At 39.1% G+C, this 18283-nt stretch overlaps 1 protein-coding gene across 1 annotated transcript in view; it reads left to right on the forward strand.

Moving 5' to 3' along the window:
• The window catches only part of LOC138762050 (extended synaptotagmin-3-like), a 125590-nt gene that overhangs the window by 80134 nt on the left and 27173 nt on the right, over positions 1-18283 (forward strand). The window contains exons 8-14 of the mRNA XM_069935259.1: positions 11069-11189; positions 13236-13412; positions 13586-13668; positions 14207-14255; positions 15718-15807; positions 16951-17031; positions 17235-17303. Of these exons, the coding sequence (XP_069791360.1) occupies positions 11069-11189; positions 13236-13412; positions 13586-13668; positions 14207-14255; positions 15718-15807; positions 16951-17031; positions 17235-17303 (670 nt within the window). The remainder of the gene's footprint in view (positions 1-11068; positions 11190-13235; positions 13413-13585; positions 13669-14206; positions 14256-15717; positions 15808-16950; positions 17032-17234; positions 17304-18283) is intronic.

An 18283-nucleotide genomic window follows, 5' to 3' on the forward strand; every position in this document is an offset into this window, starting at 1 on the left:
TGAGCTCAAATTCTTCGCAACCAGGGCTAACTAGAAACCATGATTGGGTGCAGAAGTCCTTCTTGGAGCTCATGAAGCTGCCTTCAGGACAGGGCATAGGATGGCACTAAGATAATTAATCTGGGAGGCAAAGCATATGTACGCACAGATCTTTGCGCCACCGGCAACACAAGGAACATATGGCAAGGGGTCAAGGCAATAATGGATCACAAGTCTTAACTTGTGAGTTAAGAAAATGACATTTCCCTTATGGACAGATTGAACATCTTCTATGCACGGTTTGATGAGAAGAACAGGATGACACCGAAGAAAGCTCCATGTCCCCCCAACGATCAAGACTCCTACATAGCTACAGCTGAGGTGAGGAGAACCCTATCCAAGATGAACCAACACAAGGTGGTGGGACAAGACAACATACCTGGTCAGCTACTGAAGGACTGCACAGTCCAATTGGCGAGCGTTTTCACATACATCTTCAACACCTCACTGCCGAAGGGTTGAAGACAGCCACCATCATCCCAGTACCAAAGAAGACAACAATAGCAGGGCTCAATGGCTCCTGCCTTGTGGCACTGACCTCTACCAATTATGAAATACTTTGAGCGTCTTGTGGTGGATCGAAGCACAACTCCTAGAGAAACCATTCTGCAGATGATGCTCCAGTCTCATCCATTCACTTTGTCCTGTCCCACCTGGAGAATGATGCTTCATACACCAGGCTGCTGTTCATTAACTTCAGCTCGGCATTTAATAAAATCATTTCCTAGAGGCTGTCATTGCTGGGACTCAGCATCCCTCTCTGTCACTGGATCCTGTACCACATAATGGATAGACCACAGTCTGTCAGGATCAGTAGCAGAACATTGAACACCATCACCCCAGGGCTCTGTGCTCATCCCGCTCCTGTATACGGTACTGACCCACGACTGCATAGCCAAATCCAGCTCCAACAGTGTCATTTAATCTGCAGATGACACACAGTCGTTGGCGTCATCAGCAACAGAGAAGAGGTGGCAAATCTCGTGAAATGGTGTGAGAGCAACAACATGGATAAGAGACTCTCAACATGGACAAGATAAAGGAGATGATCACTGACTTCAGGAGGACTAGGAACGACCACCCTCCACTACACATCATCAAATCTGTAGTAGAGAGTGGAGAGCACCAAGTTCCTTGGAGTTCAATTAACTAGTGACCTTTCATGGACACTCCACATCTCCTCACTTGTCAGGAAGGGCACAACAGTGACAACACTTCCTGACAAGACTGAAGTGGGCAAGGCTACTGGCCACCATTATGTCAACCTATAGGAGCTCTATCACCTCCTTCTAAGGGTGTCGTGGCCGGCTGCATCACCGTTTGGTGCAATTGCTGCAGAGAAATGGATTGGAGGTCAATCCACAGGACCATAAGAGTGGCAGAGAGTCTCCCTCCCCCACCACCCCTCCTAGGATCATTGTCTGAAGAGAGCACGCAAAGTCATTGAGGACCCATTCCACCCTGCACACAGCATGCTCCTGTCGGGAAAGAGATACAGGAGTGTCAGAGCCAGCACCGCCAGACTGAGGAACTGCTTTTTCCCATGGGTAGTGAGACTGCTGAACAACCAGATTGTACTGATGAATACATGTCCTGCATATGTATTGTTTGTCTAATTGTGTGTTATATCCGTGAGTTTTGCGCTGATGAACAGAGAATGCTGTTTCATTGAGTTGTTCTTTTACAATCAGATGACAATAGACTTAATAGTCACTGCTATATATTTATTGTTTTCCTACACTTTTGCATATACACTCAACTAGGAACTGAAATTTGTGGTGCATTAAACCTTCAGAGCCATGACCCCCAATGGTTACAGCAAATGACTCCTGTCATCTATTTCAAAGGACTAACTGAGCTGAGGTTACTGATTTGGTCAGAACTTCTGGTATTGGCAATTTGTTTCTGCACCCAATCATTGACCTGAAATATCAAGTTTCTCTCTCCACAGATGCAGCTTGACCTGCTAAGTACTTCCAGCATTTTCTGGTTTGTGGTTCAAAAGTCCAAATGTATTTTATTTCTTCCTGTTTTTAATCAGCAAATTTGCACCATGTGAAAGCCGACGTGGTCTAAAATGCACCATTATTGCAGATTGTGCATTAGATCTATTATTTTTGCTTTAGTTGAGAAGTGGTCACTTTATTGCACCTGGAATGCGTTGTTGCCAAAAGCTTAATATTATCCACTTTAAAGCTCTATAGAATCATTTGCTAGATAATGCTGAGTTTGATTTAAAAATTCTAAAATATACTGTGCATTCAATATTTTAAAGTATTTTTGATTGACATCCCTGTGCTTAAAGAGAACCAGTTTAATTTAGAGCATCATGAAAATCTGCAATTATAGTTAGCAGAATTCTAAAGGGAATTAAAGGGTGTGGCTGGTTTTATGGGCAGGGCTGGGTTTTGGCCTGATGTCAAGTGAACCAACATAGCAGATGGAATTGCATCACTGAATTTAAATTGTGCTCATTATTTCCTGGTTTCTTGGTTCTGCTAATCTCAGCCATAGCAAAAGATAAATGAGCAGAGCTAAGAGAAAGCTTTACCTGCAGCGTCCAATCATAATCAACATGTGGTTAACACCGAAACAAAGTTGCATTTATTCGAAAATGTTTAATGAAGATTGTTGCTGCTCTGTGATGCCTTTTTTTTCTTTTACTTTACCTGTGTTTATTCTCATTTGTTTAATGTGAAAGAAACATGTGGCTCTACTTATCAAAACATCCAACAAAGTACTCTGCTGAGTGTCTTTAAACTGGAAACATAGTGATAGGGGAAAGCATGATGGTTGATTGGTAAAGTGCTCATTATGTCTCTCTGAGCTTGTGAGTAACGTCCTGAAGGGATTTTATTGTTTACAATGATCTTTTTATGAAATGGAACAAGTAATAAGAACTGAGAGCATATAATTTTTCAACAATGCACAAAATGCCAACAACTAATGTATTTAAAATATTATTAGTATTGTCTCACATTTGGCTGAGTTAAATTAATCCAATTTCATAAGCGATATATGGTTCAGTTGCAGATTAGTTGATATCAAACTGCATGTATTGTACAAATGCCTATACAGTTAGGCAAAACATTTTTAAATTAAGTATAATATTTCTCAAGCTATGTAGAAAGTATTTTGAATTACAAATATTAGAATTGAAATTATGTTGAAATATTTTATATTTAGTTTATAATATAAATAATTGTATTGGTCACAAAGACAAGTAGGGAGATTCATGATACCATTTTCCTTTGTTTTATGTGCTAGAGCATTTTTTTAAGAAAGTTGACATCTATCTACTCCAAAGCCATTGTCTATTTAGTTAGGCATCAGATAAAGATGATCCTACCAGTACCCCTGAGGTTCCAATTTCTCCAGACCACGATGCACACACAGTGCACAACACATAATGATTCTAAGTATGGATAGAGAAGGATAGACTAGAAAATGAATACACATATTGTTGGAATGTTTGATTCAGATACAGGATACTTTTCATCAATCTCACAGCCTGTGGGAAGAAACGATTTCCCAGCCTGGCAGTTCCGATTTTGATGCTCCTGCACATCTCCTTGATGGTAAAGATGCTGTGTGCTTGATGTAAAAGGTTCTCACTAATTCTTTGAGCCAGCGGAGGAAAGGGAAACCCCTTCTCGGCCATTCTGATGATTTTCTGTATTGACTTCTGGTCCAATACTTTACAGCTACCCATACTACACAATGATATAACCAGACAGGACCCTCTCAATTATAAACCTGCAAATAACTTTATCCCAAACATTTCATCTGTGAGAAAATTCATATAATTTCTCATCTATTGTTGTTGGAAATTTGACTGAGCCAAAGAAAGTTCATTCTGTTTTTTTCTCACTAATTTGTAAAATAGCTTGAAGTTCAACAGGTAAACAAACCATTTACCCCACTGTTGCTATTGCAAGCTGATTTCTAATTTGTGTCTACTTTTCCATGCACTTTTTCACTTAATTTAATAATTGAACTGCTTATTAATCCCATCTCACAAGGTATAGCAACCTCTGATAAAGCAATTGCATTTTCAGAATAATTGTGAGTAAAATATGGTTAACTCCTCTAATCAATGTGGTTTTTTAATCCTAAATATGAAATCCGATGAATTTATGGCACAGTTGGGAGTGGGGTTATTCATCTAATGGTGTCCATGCAGCCAAACTAAGAACAATGTTTGGGCTCCTTTCCCATCCCATCCCATCCAAATGCTCCACAAGCCATCAGGTGTTTCTTCCTCTACTGCCCTTGTGGCATTGAGTCCAAACCTTCATGAACATATTTTTTCTTGCCTCTCTTTACAAAACCTCTGTTAGGCCACACTTAGAATATTGTGTGCAGTTCTGATCACTACAATATAGGATGTGACTGCACAGGATAGTGGTGCTTCATCGAGATGATGTCTGCATTGAAGGACTTCAACTATGGAGATAGATTAAGAATGTTGGCTTGTTTTCCGCAGAGTGATGAGGTAGAAATATATAAGATTGAGGAGCACAGATTGGTTGATGGTCAAAATCCTTTTCATATGGTAGGGGTGTCAAAAACAAGAGGGAATAGGTTACAGTGAGAGGCAGGTTCTGAGGGGATTCTAGATATCAAATGAGAGCATTTGATATCTAGAATGCATTGCTAGGGTACATGGTGAAATTGGATATAATCAACATTCAAAAGACATTTAGTCTGACTTAAATATGCAGGGCACTGCAGCAGATGATCATGATGAGGGCAAATGGAATTTGTGTTGATGAGCAGAAAAGTCAGTATGGATGTTGTGGGCAGTGGGACCTATTTTGTGCTGTGCTCCCTTTAGTTTTACCAGAGAGATGCAGATTCTTTCCATTCACTTTGTCAGAGCTTCTAGTCGTTATTATGTACGTGGCTCCCTGTACCATGGACCATCTCTGCTCCATCAGAGAAGCGCTCATTCTGCTTTAATATTTCACTCACTTTTCGTTTACCACCAAGTGGTTTTGATTTTGTCCTTGCTGCACAGAATGAAACAAACAGACAAGAAATTGATTCCAACAAATTCCTGCCTAGCCAGTGAAAAATGGAAATCTTATTTCACATTTCTTTGTCATAATGCCCAATTCTTGTCTGTATGAGCTGGAGATAACAAAGAATGCAAGAAATAAATATTTTAAAAGTCTTAAAAAATGCACCTTTGGCAAGTGCCACATTATCTTCATTTATAGCTTAATTATTTTTTATATATTTTATTTCATATAAAACCACTTAACAAATCTATCACAGTATTTCAAACTTAATCCAAGTATTTGTGATATTTTATAAAAAAGAAAGAAAAACCTCCTATAAATTCCCCAACCCCCTACAAACTTAAAAAATAGAGAGACAAGAAAACCACAACAGGAGTACTTCACTTTCCATAAGAGAAGGGGAATGTTTGAGATTCTTTCAAATTTTAATACCAATATGGGCTCCATATTTCACAAAATGTATGATATTTATCTCTTAAATTGTAAGTAATTTTCTCAAGTGGAATACAACTCCAAACTTCTGAATGCCATCTCTAAATCTCCAATTTTTTTAAAGAATTTGAATGAGTCAAGCACTGTTTGCCATCTCTAAATCTCCAATATCCAGCTCATCTAAAGCAGCATTTCTTATCCTGTGTTCTGTGGGCCACTGGTGGTCCTTTAGTCCTTGTGTATGTTCTTGGTGGGTCTTGACAATGCGGCAGAGACAAATATTACTGAGACAGCAAACTAGTAATATGCAAAACAAAGTTGTAAATTTCACAGCAAAAAGTAAAAACTCTGATTTTTTCCAACAAAGCAAATAAAATTCCTACCAGCAGGGCAGGAATGAGCTTGAACTCGTCAGCTCCATCTTCCACCACCACCCTACCCCTAGCAATGTGGTCCATGGGTTTGTTAAAGGTTGTTGCCACTTTAAATATTTAAGTTAGTCAGTGGCTTAGATAAAGATTGGGAACCACTGGCGTTAAGCATTCGAAAAGACTACTGACGTTCTTTTACTGCGAGCAGGACAACAGCTAAAAGCTAACTAGCCTTTAATCACGGCTTTTTTTTATTTACTGCATTCAAAAATTAGCATTCACTTTCAAAAATTTAGTGTGATCTGGATTTGGGCCATCCCCAAGTTCCCTCGTTTTTCTGTTTCCAATTTGAACTCCACAAGGCAGCTTGTGAAATTAAACATTCACTAGTTCATATGAAAAAAAAGCTGGAGAATTTTTTAAAAAGTGGAACAATTTGAAGAGAGGGAAACTGTTAACTTTCAAGTTTGAAAAGGCTGGAGTTGGCCAGCAGGTCAGGCCACAGCGGTTTCCTTCCTTCAGAGTTCACATTCCAGATCAAGAACCCTTTGTCAGAATTGGGAAGAAGACCAAAGAAAATTGAAGCCACAGGGAATGTGGGGTGTGGGATGTCTCTCTGCTTCTCTTGCCACAGACCTGCTGGGTATTTCCAGCATTATCTGTTTTAAAATATTCCAGTTCGTTTGGTGCTTTGCTTTATTTATTTTTCATTTTTAATGATCTTTTGAATATTGTGGTAAATGCTCGTGGTATTTCACCACAAAGCACCTTGATTATTCAAATTTCAATATGATTTCTCAAAATGGTTTTGATTCATGCCAGTGTAATATTAGGAAAGTTTCTTCTCTTTTTTAATGCGAGCCTTGAAATAAAATTACATGAAATTGGAGATTAATACACAAGAATGCTGGTAAAACTCAGCAGGTTACGCAGCATTCTTTAGTGAAGATGCATAACCAATGATTCGGGTCTGAGCCTTTTATCAATCCTACTTTGATGAAGGTCTCAGGCCCAAAATATTGGTTGTGTCTTTGCTGCTGTGAGACCTGCTGAGTTTTTCCAGCATCTTAATTAGGGGTGAGATCAGGGCAATAGTGAGAGGCGATATAAGATCTAAGGAGCAGAATGTTGAGTCCATCTGGGTAGAGATTAAAAATAGTAAAGAGGAAAAAAAAATCACTGGTGGGGGTTGTCTATTGCCCACCAAATAGCAGTGGCACAGGCAAATAACAGAGATAGCTGAGGCTTGTAAGAATGGAACAGCAGTTGTCGTGGGGGACTTTAACTTCCACATAGATTGAGAAAATCAAGTTGGTTGAGTGAGTCTGGAGAATAAATTCATAGAATGTATCTGTGATAGCTTTCTTAAGCAGCATGTTAACCAACATGGGAGTGAGCTATTTTAGATCTAGTATTGTGCAATGAGATAGGTAAAATTAACAATCTAGTAGTTCGGGAGCCTCTTGGAAAAAGTGATCATAGTATGAATGAATTTCTCATACAGATGGAGTGTGGAATAGTTAGATCAAAAACTAGTGTATTATGCTTGAACAGGGGAGATTACAACAGGTTGAGGGAGGAATTGGTCAGCGTGGACTGGGAGCACAGGCTAAGTTGGTGGAACAGTGGAAGACTTACAAAGAGATTTGTGCTCAACAAAAATATATTCCCATTTAAAAATAAGGGCAGTAAGAGAGGGAAGAGTCATCCTTGGTTAACTAAGGAAATAAAGAAAAGTATAAAATTAAAAGTTTGTGTACAAAGTAGCCAAGAGTAGTGGGAAACTGAAGGATTGGGAAAACTTTAAAAGGCAACAAAGGGCAACTAAATGGGAAATAAAGAAAGGATTATGAAGGTAAATTAGCACAAAACCTAAAAACAGATAACAAAAAATGTTTTAAATATCTAAAATGGAAGAGAGTGGCTAGAGTCAACATACATCCCTTTGAAGATGAGAAAGGGAGATTGATATTGACCACTGATGAAATGGCCGAGGTACTGAACACATATTTTGTGTCAGTCTTCACGATGGAACGCAAGTCCAGCATGCCAAAGAATGGTGATAGGGTTGCGAAGGGAGGGGAGGGCCTCGATAAAATAATTGTTACAAAAGAGATAGTGATGAGCAAACTAATGGGACTGAAAGTGGACAAATCCCCTGTTCCTGATGCATCTCAGGGTACTTGAAGGAAATGGCGGGAGTTCTAGTCGATGCGTTGGTAGTCATTTACCAAAATTTGCAGGTCCCGGCAAATTGGAAGTCCGCAAATGTCATGCCACTTTTTAAAAAGGGATGTAGGCTGAAGACGGGTAACTATCAGCCAGTTAGCTTAACTTCTGTATTTGGGAAAATGCTAGAAGCTGTCATTAAGGATGAAAATAGCGAGACATTCAGAACAAAGGGGTTCCATCAGGCAGGCGCAGCATGGATTCAGAAAGGCAAGTTCTTGTTTGACAAACTTGTTGGAGGAGTTCTTCAAGGATATAATGGGTTCAGTTGATAGAGGGGAACAGGTTGATGATGTATATTTGGATTTCCAGAAGGCGTTTGATAAGGTGCTGCACAAGATACTTATCAATAAGATACAGATGAGTCAGGGGAAATATATTTGCACATATTGAGGATTGGTTAACTGACAGAAGGCAGAGAGTCGGGATATATAGGTATTTTTCTGATTGGTAGATAGTAACCAGTCTCTCTCACACACACACTCTTTCACCTCTCTCTCACACACATTTTCACCTCTCTCACTCACACACTTTAACCTCTCTCACTCACACACACTTTCACCTCTCTCACTCACACACACTTTCACCTCTCTCACTCACACACACTTTCACCTCTCTCACTCACACACACTTTCACCTCTCTCACTCAAACACACTTTCACCTCTCTCTCTCACACACACTTTCACCTCTCTCTCTCACACACACTTTCACCTCTCTCTCTCACACACACTTTCACCTCTCTCTCTCACACACACTTTCACCTCTCTCTCTCACACACACTTTCACCTCTCTCTCTCTCACACACACTTTCACCTCTCTCTCTCACACACACTTTCACCTCTCTCTCTCACACACACTTTCACCTCTCTCTCTCACACACACTTTCACCTCTCTCACTACCTGTGCTCGTGGAGTGGCATTAACCCAGTGGGGGGGCCACGGGTCAGTGCTGGGCCCACAGCTGTTCACCATTTACGTTGATGATTTGGAAGAGGGGATAAAGTGTTGTGTAGCCATGTTTGTTGATGATACTAAATTGAGTGGAAAAGCACATTATACAGAGGATGTGGAGAGACTATAGTGAGCTGAGTGGGCAAACATCTGGCAGATGGAATACGGTATTAGTAAATGTGAGGTAGGAAAAATAGAAGAGCAGATTATTATTTAAATGGTGAAAAACTGCAGCATGGTGTCATGCAGAAGGACTTGGGAGTGTTTGTACATGAATCGCAAAAAGTTGGGTTGCAGGTACAACAGGTTATTAAAAAGGCAAATGGAATATTAGCCTTAATCGCTAGAGGAATTGAATTCAAGAGCAGGGAGGTCATGCTGCAACTATACAAGGTACTGGTGAGGCTGCACTTGGAGTACTGTGTACAGTTCTTGAGGAAGAATATATTGGCCTTGGAGGCAGTCCAGTTGATCCTGGAGATATGGAGTATAATCATCTGGGATTATACTCACTCAAATTCAGAAGAATGAGAGGAGATCTTGTAGAAATATATAAAATTATGAAAGTGATAGATAAGATAGAGGCAGGAAAATTGCTTTCATTGGTAGGTGAGACACAGCCTCAAGAATCCGGGAAGTAGATTTAAGATGGAGATGAGGAAAAACTTTTTTTTTTCCCCAGAGAGTGGTGAATCTGTGGAATTCTCTGCCCAGGGAAGTAGTTGAGGCTACTTCATTAAACATATTTAAGGTTCAATTAGATAGATTTTTACATTAAACAAAAGAATTAAGGGATATGGGGAAAAGGCAAATAGGTAGAGTTGTGTCAATTCTCAGTTCAGCCATGATCTTATTGAATGGCGGAGCAGGCTCGACGGGCCGGATGGCCGATTCCTGCTCCTATTTCTTATATGCATTAACTACAGTAACAGAATTTGGAGATGTTTGGTAACAACTGACCTTCTCACTGCCAAGGCTCACATTTTAGCTAGTTTTGGGGAAAATGGATTGTTTACATCAGTGATGTAGCAGATGTTCTTAAATTGGAGCCATGTTGATACAGAGTTGAGTTTGTGGCTGCTATACTGATGCACACAAAAAACAGACTGCTGGAGTTCAGTCACTGTACTCATGTCGGATGATAAATGCTGCCACTAGCTGCCCAAAATAAGACCTGTTTTTCTTCATTTAGAACAGCCTTTTAGACTCAGAGCATAAAGTCATACAGCACAGAACAGGAGCTTCTGTCCAATTTGTCCATGCATTCTGGGCTTGTCTCAATGTCCAATGCAAGTGATAGCTTCATTGATGGCCTTAAAATATCTTTGTTGAATGGTCAATTGGGATGTCTTCTTTTGAGATTATTCCAGCTTAATGAAATTGAATTCAATGCTTTTTTTGATTTACTGTACTGTTGCCTGATGCTTCATAACATTTCTTTAAAAATATGCATATGGATACAGCAGTATTTGACAGGCTTCACTGCCCAATTTCCTGTCTCCCTATTGGTAAAGAGCCATTTGGGATCAGGTTTCATGCTGGCGAGTCAACAACAACGCAATGTTTAGTATTGTCCCAGATCATGGCAGGCATTTTGTGCATACGCCACTGTGTAATATTTTTCAGGTCACGTCTAAACTGTTGCTGTAGGTGATAATCTTGCCCTTGGAGTCAGCAGTAGTAATTTGAATTCCAGAAATTGTAGAAATGGGTGTCAAATTTAATATCATCTCATCTCTCTTTTCATATGCTCAGGGATTAGACATTATGTTAGAACTTTTTAATGAATGGGATTTGCCATTTTGTTCTTTCCAAATATGAAAATATTTTCCAGGATTCTCTGCTATTATTTCACTTGTATTCTTCCTAAGATTTTTGAGATGAAATGTAGATATTATTTACCCCAACAAGAGCAAAATACAACTTTAAAAAAAAATTCATTAGAGATATCAATAAAGTAGATTTTTGGTCATTGGCTTTGCTATACTGCTGTTTTTGATGGTCATAATTCTTCCTTTCAGTGGGATGTCAGACACAAAGATTCTCGATACTATTGCTTCATATATGGTATTGCCTAACAGGTACACCTGCCCTTTGACTAATCAAGTCAGTGTTTCTCAGCTTAGATTTCCTTTACCGCAGGTAAGTAGTTAATGTTGATCAGTAAAGTTTATGAATAATTTGTGAATTTATGAATCTTTCAAATATGTAAATAGAGTACACACAAAGCAATCTCACTACATTCAAGGCGTCAGATATGTTCCTTTTTACTGTTGCAGATCACATTGGCTAGCATACAACCAACCCCATTCCCGTATTGGGAAATGAATAGTTTTGAAATCGTATCTGTAGATTATGTTCTGAGATTGATAACTGTCAGAGCTAAAATTTATGCTGCTTTCCAGCATCTTATTGGAGTTTTGACTGATTAACCTGTCAGTTGTCTCACAACCGGAAATAGTCACAGTCGGCTGAGTTGGTCCCATTTACTTTCGTTTGGCTTGTATCCTAAACCTTATTGATCTACTATGTAAAGAGCTTTTTATTGGCTCTAATTGTACCTGCCTCTACAACTTCATCTATCAGCTTGTTTCACTTACCACCCTCTGCTTCCTTTTAAATCTTCACCCTCTTCCCTTAAATATTGGCCAGAGCACATTAGAAGGTTTAAAAAGTAAATTAGCATAGAGTTTTAGCCTTGTAGGTATATTGTAAGATGGAGTTATGAAAAATGTTTTTGTTGCTATAACTAACTATAGGGATATTTTGATATCAAAAAGTGTCTGCTAAAACACTGCACAAAAATTTTATAGGCAGTCATTTTGGTGTCAACCCCTCTGATGGTGTCACCCAGTGTGGTCCACAACTCCCTAGTAATGCCAGTGAAAGTTAACCAAGAACATTATGTTGAATGACCCCAGTATTGGAAGAGAATAAATATAAAGGCTATATAGATAGATAAATGTTCAGTTACAGTTAGTGCAAGAAAAAAATGGCATTTCAACAGTGCAGACTCTATTGATGTTCCTGGTCTTTCTGGTTAAAACTGATAGCCATTGGATTTTTTTTAAAAACCATGAACTGGAAAGTGTTGGACTTCAGGCTTCTTACTGAAAGTGTCAGTGAGAATAAGTTGTGACCAGGATGATTGGGATTCTTTATAATGTTGGCAGTGCCTCACATAGATGTCTTCAGTGGATGGGACTCAGAGCCTATGATGGTCTTGGTTTTGCTTGTGATCTTCTGCAGCCTTCAGCATTCCCGGGCACTCAAATGATAAAACCATGACCCAATCAGTCAATATACTTTCCACAGAACACCTGTAAAAGTTTTATGGAATATTCAACAGCATGCTAAATCTCCTCTCTCAACTTAGAAAGTAGACATGTTGTGTGCTGCCTTCACAGATGCCTTGATGTGTTAGCTGGACTCCAAGGAACTTAATACTAACTCTCTCCACTGCAATTTCTCCAATGAAGACAGGTGTATAGTCTCTTTTCCTCTCTTCCTGAAGTCCACAATAAATTCTTTGGTTTTGTTAAGTTGAGAGGAAGATTGTTCACCTGCCATTGGACAACCAGATTCTCAATCTCCATCCTTTATTATGACTTTATTCAGCCAACAACAGTGACGGCAACAGAGAATTTATAGAGAAGATTGAAGCTGAACTTGCCTTCACAATAATGAGCGTATTGTGAATTGTACCTACAGTTATTTTGTACATTTTTAAGATGACACATTAGTTTAATGAATCAGGTGGCTTTAAAACAGAGCATGGGATTGGAGTCCTGGTGAGTTTGAAGGGAAGGTGGTGAGCCAACTGAAGGACCTTCTAGACATCCAGAACAATAGAATATCGATTATTGAAGCTTGACTGAATTGTCATTTAGTGTTGCCATGCAAGCTTTAATTTTGTTTAAAGAAAATGTCCTGTGAAGCTTCTGAATGATTCTTTTAAGTGTGGAATCATATTGTTTAAATTACTATAGGATTATAAAGTAACATCAACAAGAACATAATGTGCATTTTGATTCTGCTTTTCAAAATGAACGAATTATTTATATTTAAGGGCATGCTGAATCTATTTGAAAGAATTAGGAATAGACAGAAATTGATTTGTCAAATTGTGCCATAATTTTTTTTTTGTTAAGAAAATGTCATCACATTGAAAGTCTCATTACTCAACAGGGTGTTGTGAGAATTTATCTTAACAAAGCTGCTAATTTAATAAGAAAAGACACATATCTAATGGGTATGGTCCAAGGGAAGTCGGATCCATATGCTATTATTCGAGTTGGAGCACAAACCTTTCGAAGCAAAACTATCAAAGGAAATTTAAATCCTGAATGGCATGAAATTTATGAGGTAAGGTTTTTTCTCTAAAATGTATAATTGTCCTTCATTCACCATCTCCCTTACCGGCAAAATGTTGGCAAGTTTCGCTATTCTTAATTTAAATTTTAACTCTTGGAATTTTTAAGCACAAGCTTCTTTAGCAGAAGGGATGGCCTATAATTCTTTTTTTTTTTAACTTTTAGGCTGTGGTTCATGAGGCCCTTGGTCAAGATTTGGAAATGGAACTTTTTGATGAAGACCCAGATAAAGATGACTTTCTGGGAAGGTCAGGCATAATCATAATGTTTCACAATATCAAGATTATCTTCTGCATCTCCTGTCATTGGTGACACATTAACATTTAAGGCATTTCAGTGTATGGTCATAGGGGAAAATTTCCCAGGTACCTTGTCAATGAATGTGTACTATTGCGTCTCACTGTCTCCTCACCATCACCTCTGCTAGTGACCTTTCTCTGAAAAATCTGAAGAATGCTGCATTATTGTAACCTTTTAAACCTTTTGAAACTGAATTTCAATATACTTGGGGTAGGAGGGAAATTGCATTCATATTCTCTAACCGTAATTTCTGTCTGCACATAATGCACATTGATATTACATGGGTTAATAGTATCAAGATACTATTATAGAACTTGCATGCATTTATTCATACAACATGCACATTTATTCATACATTGGGAGCCTGATTTGGATGTTAAAAAAATACTTGGGGATATTGCTATTTCAGCAGTTGAAACCACAGAATTGTCGATTACTGTATGTATTCAGGATTGTAGTAATTTTATTTTGTATTCTGGTTTGCAGTCTTGTCATAGATCTTGCTGAAGTCATGAAAGACAGGCTTGTGGAGGAGGTAAGGACTTCAGTAGCTGCAGCCTTAATGTTTTGATTTAGATAACAGCTGGTTCTTTTAAGTGTGGAATCATATTGTCTATTGACTGACCATTCTATCAGATTCTGATATGAGGATTATGAAAGCAGTAAAACTCAGATAAACCGATGCTTATTAGTAAATGAGAATTATACAAGGTTTGGGTTTCTTTTGAGAACCAATTGCGCTTTTTTTTACACTTCGTAATAAGTATGAATAATTTTTTTGAATATTTTATTTTAATTTTTCAGACTCCTCAAACAAACATTATAATCTTTTTTAACATTAATGTAACATACAGAGTCCGTATTTATCCCCCCCCCCCACCCTCGTACAACTGAAAGTACCATTAATTAAATTACCTCGATAGCAAAATGAAAAGACACCCCATATATTTCCTTCACCCTCCTCTTTATCTTTACCACATGCCCCAGGCACCAATAACCAAGCTATCGGTGTCAATCTCCCCTGTCGTTTTGAGACGTGCCTAATGCACCCATCTACCACTCATATCTCCCTTTCTTTCCTTGAGCTCCCGATATTCATTCTTCTAAACATTCATCTTTAAACATTAACATTATGAAAATAAGATGCGTATCACCCTTGTATTCCTCACAATTACAATATTTACAGTCCATCTTTCCCCTGATCCCCTCTGTTAGTCTTATTTACATTTAGATTTCATTCTGAAGTGGTGGCAGGGTTCTTACAAAGTCCACTGGCTCTCTTGAATCCTTAAAAAAAAAACCTTCCTTTCCCCTCCTGCCCCAACTATCTTTAGCAATGCTGGGTGAAGGAGGATAAACTTGATTTCTTTTTGTTTAGGGCACTTTTTAACTGGGTCAAATTCCTTCCTGCATTTCAATAGCAATAAAACCTTCTCCCCCTCATATTTTCCCCCTCCCTAGCCTTCACACCCACTGCCACTATCCGGAAAAATCCTCTCTCTATCCTGGTAGTGAAGGAGTCTTACCAGGATAGAGCATGGCTGTTGGTTTGGTCCTGGGCTGTGGAGGGGGAGGAGGGGGTGTGGTGGGGTGCAAGAGACTGTAGGCCCATTCTATTAGATTATTTCCAATTAGTTCCTTCCCCAGGAACTCTACCTCGTTTCTCCCCTCCTTGCCATCCTTCACCCCCACAATTTTAATCGTATTCCTCCTACTGATTTTTTTTAATGCGTACCTCAATTATTTCCATTGTTTGACATAAAAGCTATCAATTTTGCATCTGAAACATAGAAGTGTTGAAAGTACATTTTTCAAAAAAAAATCCTGCATTTCTCAAAATATATTGTGCTTTGATTTTATTTCTTACGTTATTGTTCCAAAGCTAGTTGATCTTCAATTAAAAAAAGATTCAGTATGAGCAATCCCTTGCTATTGTAAAGCTGTTCCCTACTGTCACTGCATTTAATTCACATAAATATTCCTGGTGTTTTGAACAGTGGTTTCCTCTGAGTGATGTGGAGCATGGAAAAGTACATCTAAAACTTGAATGGCTGTCCTTGCAGACTGATCAGGAAAATAAATTCATGGTATGTTTCTAACATTGCCCTAAGTTCCCATGGTAAATTTTCTGTATCTGCTTTACAAAATAAACATTACCAAACATTATTTATAATGTGTTTCCTGTCCTTGGTAGCCCTGCTGATGCACCATGCCCTCTAATTCATTATTAATAATGTCATGGAGACTTGTTAAACTTTCTTACAAATTCACTTGATTTTATTTCATTTGAACACAGAATAGCTCTCTCTCTCTGATAGTCATAATTAAAATACAAAATTTTAAATACTGAATCAAAATTGAACAATGACAATATACATACAGATCTTTTATCCGGAATCATCAGGACGAGACTCTTCCCCCGTTTCCCCCCCCCCCTCTCCCCAGGGCCGGTGCCGGACTATTTTGTGCCCTTCGCCAGGGTGAGTGCAGGGGCAGGGTTCAACATGTGTCATACAGGAGGCTCTCGACCAGCGTGTCAGTCAGGTGAAGGTCAAAGGTGATGGGGTGGATCGGGAGCTCAGCCAAAAAGGTGGTCAGTGTTGACTGCTCGGAGCCAGTGGCCAAGCAGGGCAGAAGGCTGTACATGAGGTGCAGAGATGCAGGAAGAACGGGCCGGCAGGGTGGTGGTGCTGGTGGCTTTCAGGCACTCTGGCACCAGCTCGTCAGGCTGGCCCTCAGGCACATCTTGTCAGCTCAGCACTGCCAGTTTTCCGCCCCCATCTAACTTCCAACATGGCATCGGGTACAGTGCTGCTGAGCCCGGAGTTTACAGAGCGCCATACCGGATCGCGGCAATGGCTCAATGCAGGAGCAATGGCTGTCTTCGTTACCCCTAATCCCCCATACAGCAGAGTGGTTCCCGTTGCGTGGGGGTTTAGGGGTAAGGAAGACGACCATTGTTTCCGCATTGAGCCAGTCACCATGTGCTTGGAGTCAAGAGTCACCTTTCCCCTGAAGGTAAGAGAGGGTGCCCACAGAGAATGGGGAGGAGGGGGCTCATTCTGAAAACAGAGAATTTATTGTGGGAGATTAATGTTACTTGTGTGTAATGTCATCTACTAAAAAAAGTGCCTGTTTTTGGAATTCTGGATAAAAGGTTAGGCACCTGTATTTCCAATGTTGACTTTAGGTTTCTGTAAAATACAAAAATCTTAACTTGTCCTCAACAGGAAAGAGCTGTGAATCAAATTCTCCCAGGCAAATCAAATGCAGTATTGGTTGTTTATCTGGATAGTGCATATCATCTGCCTGTAAGTAAATCTATCCAAGTATGTATAACATATATTACAAAATAATATTTTAAAAGAATGCACATCATTATTATTTGTTAATTAACCACAAGCAGGTGAAGGAGCAATGCTCCATGATTTCATGTGGCTGCTCTTTGTGTCATATCCCAATTAGCTTAACATTGTCCTTGTATATGCTGAATAACAATTTTTTTTTCTCCAAGAGAAATCAGTTTGAATATACAAACAATGAATACAGTCTGAAGAAAAAGAGCAGACCAAAATATATCAAGGTAACTTTATAGTATTACAATAAATATAGTTATATACCAGAGTCATGGAGATGTACAGCACAGAAATAGGCCCTTACAACCCAACCATCTATCTTGGCCAAGTTGACTACCTGAGCTAGTCCTGTATTTGGCCTATATCCTAACCTTTGTTATTCAATGCAGAAATTCATTAGAAACTTGTAAATTATCCCTAATATTCTATCCCTAAAGCAGTTAGATGTTTGATCTTTTCTGTCTCATAGCCCCCATACTCTGATGAGGCCTATTTCATATTTTCTCCCTGTTTTCTCTTTTCCTGGTTCAGTAAAACAATGGAACACTTCCTTGTGTTTACAAATACAAAAAAAAAGTGCTTTGCTTTTGCTATTAATTTCCCTTCAGCAATTGATTCTGGTCAATGGGCTCCAGCCATGGGTTGGTTACTTTCCTATGGAAGAGATCTCCAACTTGTCTGTATCAGAGAGTGTTCCCCATCTTTTCTCTGCTGCACCAATGCGCCAGATTTCCTATTAAGCACCTGCATCATTAGCGGTGATTTGCAGGTTTTGTGAGAGCTTGTGTCTTAGAACCATAGATCATTACATCACAGAAACATGTCCTTTGGCCATTGTAGTCAGTGCAGAACTATTATTTTGTCTTGTCCCACTGACCTGCACCCAGTCCATAGTCTTCCATACCTCTCCTAAGTACCTGTCCAAATTCTAATTAAATGTGAAAATTGAGCACGCATTTATATTTCAGCTGGCAGGTCATTCCACACTTCCACCACTCTCTATGTGAAGTTTCCCCTAAACTTTTCCCCTTCACCCTTAACCCATGTTCTCTGGTTTGTATCTCACGTACCCTCAGTGGAAAAATCCTTCCTACATTCACTCTGTCTATGCCCTAATTTTAAATAATTATCAAATCTCCATTCATTCTTCTACGCTCCATGGAATAAAGTCAGAACCCATTTAACCTTGTAACTCAATCTCTGAAGT

The sequence above is a fragment of the Narcine bancroftii genome, chromosome 4, assembly GCF_036971445.1.
Source record: "Narcine bancroftii isolate sNarBan1 chromosome 4, sNarBan1.hap1, whole genome shotgun sequence".
In the NCBI taxonomy this organism is placed as follows: domain Eukaryota; kingdom Metazoa; phylum Chordata; class Chondrichthyes; order Torpediniformes; family Narcinidae; genus Narcine; species Narcine bancroftii.